Below are 4,507 nucleotides of genomic sequence, written 5' to 3'. Positions count from 1 at the left end.
TTCAGGGGAGAAGTCACCATGCACACAACCAGGAAAAGAAACTGAGATGTAGAGAGCAGGTAGTGGAGTTAGATAGCTGAGCACATGGATTAGAAACGAGACACAGTTTGAGCGAGATGGGGCGGCATCGGCTGTGGGATGGGAACGACGACGTCCCAGGCAGATGCGGCGGTTTGGTGGTCGACGATCCGAGGAATAGGGAGGAGGAGGCGGGTGAGAGGTTGGAGGAGGCAACAGATTTAGGGAGTGTAGCTGACGGCGATGAATTTGGAGTGCAGTCGGCCGCCAACAACAATCTAGGTATTCACAAATGTCTCTGGAAAGAACCCAGTGAGATTGAGACTGATTGGGGATTTTTTTCACTCTAGGCTTGACCACATGGTTGGTCAAAAAATTGCTAAGTCGTCGGGCATTTTGGCACAGGTAGCTGAATCCATGGTGCTAAAAATGAACGGCGCACAACTATAGGGTTATTCCTATGAGTTTTTTGTCAGTGCACAGGATAACTAATGTATTACCGACGTGTGGGTTTGAAGTACATGTCAATTTCCCTGTGTGCTGGCGCCAACCAACAGAAAAAATGAACGACACACAATTTTTTTTAGTTACTGGTTGTGATGCATGATTGCATGTTTTGATGAATCTTTTTCAAATGCATGGTTGTATGTTGTGATGCTTCATTTTCTATTCATGGTGAAAATCGAGGTGGCATAATTGCATATGAAGATAAATAGAAATATTGGGATCACTTTTTCTCTCTTGGGTACTCCCTTCATTTTTATTTTTATAGTTTGCATATTGACTTTGACTGAAGTCAAATTTTATAAAGTTTAATCAAGTTTATAAAATAATATGAATATTTACAATAACAAATATATATAATGTGTAAATATATTTAAGGATAAATCTATCTTTTAATTTATTAAAATTTAACTTCAGATAAAAGCTAATACTATATGAAGTAAATAAAAACGGTGGATGTATTGTGCGCCATTCCTCCTCGCCTTTCAACCCAACATTTTCATTTAAAATCCTCCCGCCGTACCGACGACATTTCACCGCCCATTTCCCAACTTTTTCCCCATCCATCCATCCCGTCACATCACCTTTCACCTCCCACTGTCTCCTTCCCGGCCCATTCACCAGCCACCCCTCCTTCATTCTCTTCAAGAGCTGGCTAGGTAGCCAGCCACCATTAATACTCACCCCCAAGCTTCGCTTTCTCAGCCCTCCCATTCCCCTCTTTCATCGGCGTCGCAGGATCCCAGCATGTAGCTGCAGCTCCCGGCCATATCCCACACCGGTTACTTAGTTGTGGTTTCGGATAGTGATATCTCGATCGATCTTGGGGGTGAGATTCGTTCTCCGCTACAGTCCTACCTAGCTGCGTATCTCCTGTTCTTCACAAGCTCCGGAGACAGAAGCAGCTAGCAAAGTGAGTTGAGGTGAGGTGAATGCGAGCTGCTCTTGCACTCTCGTCTCGGATAGAGTAGAGCACTATTTATAGTGGAGATACTACCACTCTCTCTCAACTTGTTCCATAGGACCACCGCTCCACGGCTCCCCAAGAAGTGTCTGCGTGCGCGCGCTAACTCCTAAATAGATCTCCCATTCTTCTTCTCCTCGCCCTCGCTGGATCGTTTGGTGCTTACTGAATACTGACCAGCTGCATGGTTTGATTTGTTGCCAGATCAATGGACTTGGTACCACAGCCCGACAGCCCGCACTCGGACGGCAGCGGCGGCGCGACGTCAGGGGCTTCGTCGGCGGTGGCGTCGCTGTCGCCAGGGGGCGCGGTCTCGCCGTCGCCAAGCAGGTATGAGTCGCAGAAGCGGCGGGACTGGAACACGTTCGGGCAGTACCTCCGGAACCACCGCCCCCCGCTGTCGCTGGCGCGGTGCAGCGGCGCGCACGTGCTGGAGTTCCTGCGCTACCTCGACCAGTTCGGCAAGACCAAGGTGCACGCCGCCGGGTGCCCATTCTTCGGCCACCCCGTGCCGCCGGCGCCATGCCCTTGTCCGCTCCGGCAGGCGTGGGGCAGCCTCGACGCACTCGTCGGCCGCCTCCGTGCTGCCTATGAGGAGAACGGCGGACGACCCGAGAACAACCCCTTCGGCGCCAGGGCCGTGCGGCTCTACCTCCGCGAGGTCCGCGAGCACCAGTCACGCGCACGCGGAGTTAGCTACGACAAGAAGAAGCGCAGGAAGCCGCCCCACCCCCCCGGCTCCGGCGACATCCCCTCCCACGAAGGCAACAGCAACGGCCACCACCAGTACCACCAGATGCCCCCGCCGCCTCCCGGCGCCGCAGCGTGAGCCGGTGACCGCCGTCCGCCGGAGCTAGCTAGCTGCAACGACTTTCCCTACGTATCCTATGTACTCCCACCATGTCTCCAGCTAGCCACCGAGCTCTTGCTTACTATAAGCCCCTAGCTAGCTAGTCTCCTCCTACTAGTGCAAGCGCGGATTAAATTCCTCCATGAATCCATGCTTGCTACCCCTACTAGTCTAGTACTACTCTTGTCCGGATCATTTCCAAACTTTGATCATATGATATGATCCCTACTATTTGTTCGCTGGTATTTTCCCCACCCTCTACTACTCTGCGTTGTTTGTGATGAACATGAACTGATGTTGTGTTTAGCGAACTAGCTAGCTCCATGGCTCGATTTAATCCTCTACGTAATCGATTTGGTACAATTAATTAGTTTAGTCCTCTTGTAACCTCTCGCATCTTGTTTTTGATCTATCTCTTGGTATTGCAATTGATGAGCAATGTGATGTCCTGTTGCATCTTGTGAGGGGGTACGGTGTGGTCGTGGAGTCATGTCAGTGTGTGTCGTCCAGGTCCAGTTGGGGAATCTAACGTACTGTTCTAGGGGAGGGGTCACGGACGGGCGATGGACATGATACGACGCCTCTTTTAGGGCGCTTTTGCATTGCTTTTTATGGTAATAATAGTACTCCTAATACCACAAGTAGCTAGGCTAGGCTATCTTGACCACCTCTGCCATGCAGCGTCTCTGTCAGGCTAAAACAGCTGAATTGGAATGTATACAGAAATGGTAGCAGCCTAGGTACGCCCTACCTAGCTTGTTTCAGCTTTGCACCCATCGTACTGATGTACATGCAGCACTTGAAAAACCTCGTGAGTTTTCAGTGGTTACTTAGGCATAAATATATGCACACGTACATGTGATTTCTCTGTTTAATACTCCTTTTTTTTTGAATAAAAAGGTAGAGCATTTTCTACCTTATGCATTGAAAACGGGTAAAATACCAGAGTGACCGGAGTCATTTACATGAAGGTGATGTTAACGCCGCACACTGTGTGCAGCAGGCTATCACCAGACCTGAGAAGGATACAAAGTAGAAGGTTGGAAAAGGAGAGGTGAAAACTCGAAAGGCTAAACAGGAGCAAGGGCAGTTGCCCAGGGAGAAAAGCTATATCTATCGTGCAGTTTAGCGTGTAGGCTCCATAGTCTGATTAGCTCGACAACCTTGCTGTATAGTTGCCTGTCAGTCGAGAAGGACCCATGAAACACCTGATCATTCCTGGCGTTCCAAAGGGCGACTGCGCATGCTGAGAAAAGAATATGCCACTTAGTGCCGTGTCGAGCCCGCGCTTGCTGTGAACACAAGAGGTCTCCTGCTTCAGTAGACAATGCGACCAGGTCTTGTATCCCTAGTTTGGACCATAGGGCTTGAGCTAGCTTGCAACGTAGCAAGATGTGGTTCATTGTCTCCGCGGCCGGGCATAGATCACACCCGTTATGTGATACTTGTCTGTCCCAATGCTTTTTTAGCATATTGTCTCGAGTGTTGTGCCTGTCCTGAAGGGAAATCCACAAGAAAACATGGTGCTTGTGTGGTATGATCCTGTCCCAGATATACTTGGCTGACGGACAAAGCTTCCCTCTAAAAGTGAACGGCTTGTAGAAGTATGTGGTGGTAACAGATTTGTCTCCCAAAAGAGGCTCTCTGGCGTCTGACATGCCTTCTTGCAGCTGAACATCATTCAGTAATGCAGACATGTCCTGAAGCTCCTGTGTTGCTATGGAAGAAAGGTTTGGATGTAGTTGAATGCTCCATTGCCCGTCTCTGAACTAGGAGGCCACTGTGCAGAACTTGGACGTGGAGAAGGAGAAAAGAGTCGGGAAGCAAGTCATGAGCCGACCACATTCGAGCCAGTGGTCATGTCAGAAAGCAGTGCCCTGCCCATCCCCAACCTTGCATTTGGTAGCCTCCATAACCATACGCAAGGTGGACCTGAGACCTCTCCAGATAGTTGTGTCCCGATTTTGTGGAGACCAGGAGATTTCCTTGTGACAGTATGCATGTGCAAACTAATTGTAGCATGGCACGTCACGCTGTTGCAAGATCTTTGCCATGAATTTGCAGACGAGGGCCATGTTGTGTGCTGCAATGTCTCTTACCCCCAACCCTCCATGCTCTTTTGGCAACGTGACCATCTCCCAAGTTACAAGGCATTGCCCTCCCTTGGCCTA

The 4,507-nt window shown here is 49.8% G+C and overlaps 1 protein-coding gene across 2 annotated transcripts; it reads left to right on the top strand.

Annotated features, from left to right (window-relative positions):
• Positions 1-1,084: 1,084 nt before the first annotated feature.
• On the top strand, positions 1,085-2,655 carry LOC119282674 (protein G1-like5). 2 transcript variants are annotated; one of them, XM_037562879.1, is made up of 2 exons: positions 1,085-1,435; positions 1,691-2,655. In XM_037562879.1, exon 2 carries the CDS (start codon positions 1,695-1,697, stop codon positions 2,313-2,315), a length of 621 nt encoding a protein of 206 aa, XP_037418776.1. In that variant the 5' UTR covers positions 1,085-1,435; positions 1,691-1,694; the 3' UTR covers positions 2,316-2,655. The 2 variants fall into 2 exon arrangements, with proteins under 2 accessions (XP_037418776.1, XP_037418735.1); XM_037562838.1 differs by having other exon boundaries at positions 1,086-1,445; positions 1,691-2,654.
• The last annotated feature ends 1,852 nt before the right edge of the window (positions 2,656-4,507 follow it).

Source organism: Triticum dicoccoides, chromosome 1A, assembly GCF_002162155.2.
Source record: "Triticum dicoccoides isolate Atlit2015 ecotype Zavitan chromosome 1A, WEW_v2.0, whole genome shotgun sequence".
Taxonomy (NCBI): domain Eukaryota; kingdom Viridiplantae; phylum Streptophyta; class Magnoliopsida; order Poales; family Poaceae; genus Triticum; species Triticum dicoccoides.
Note: the sequence above shows the minus strand (reverse complement) of the source record. Positions and strands in the feature narration are given on the sequence as shown.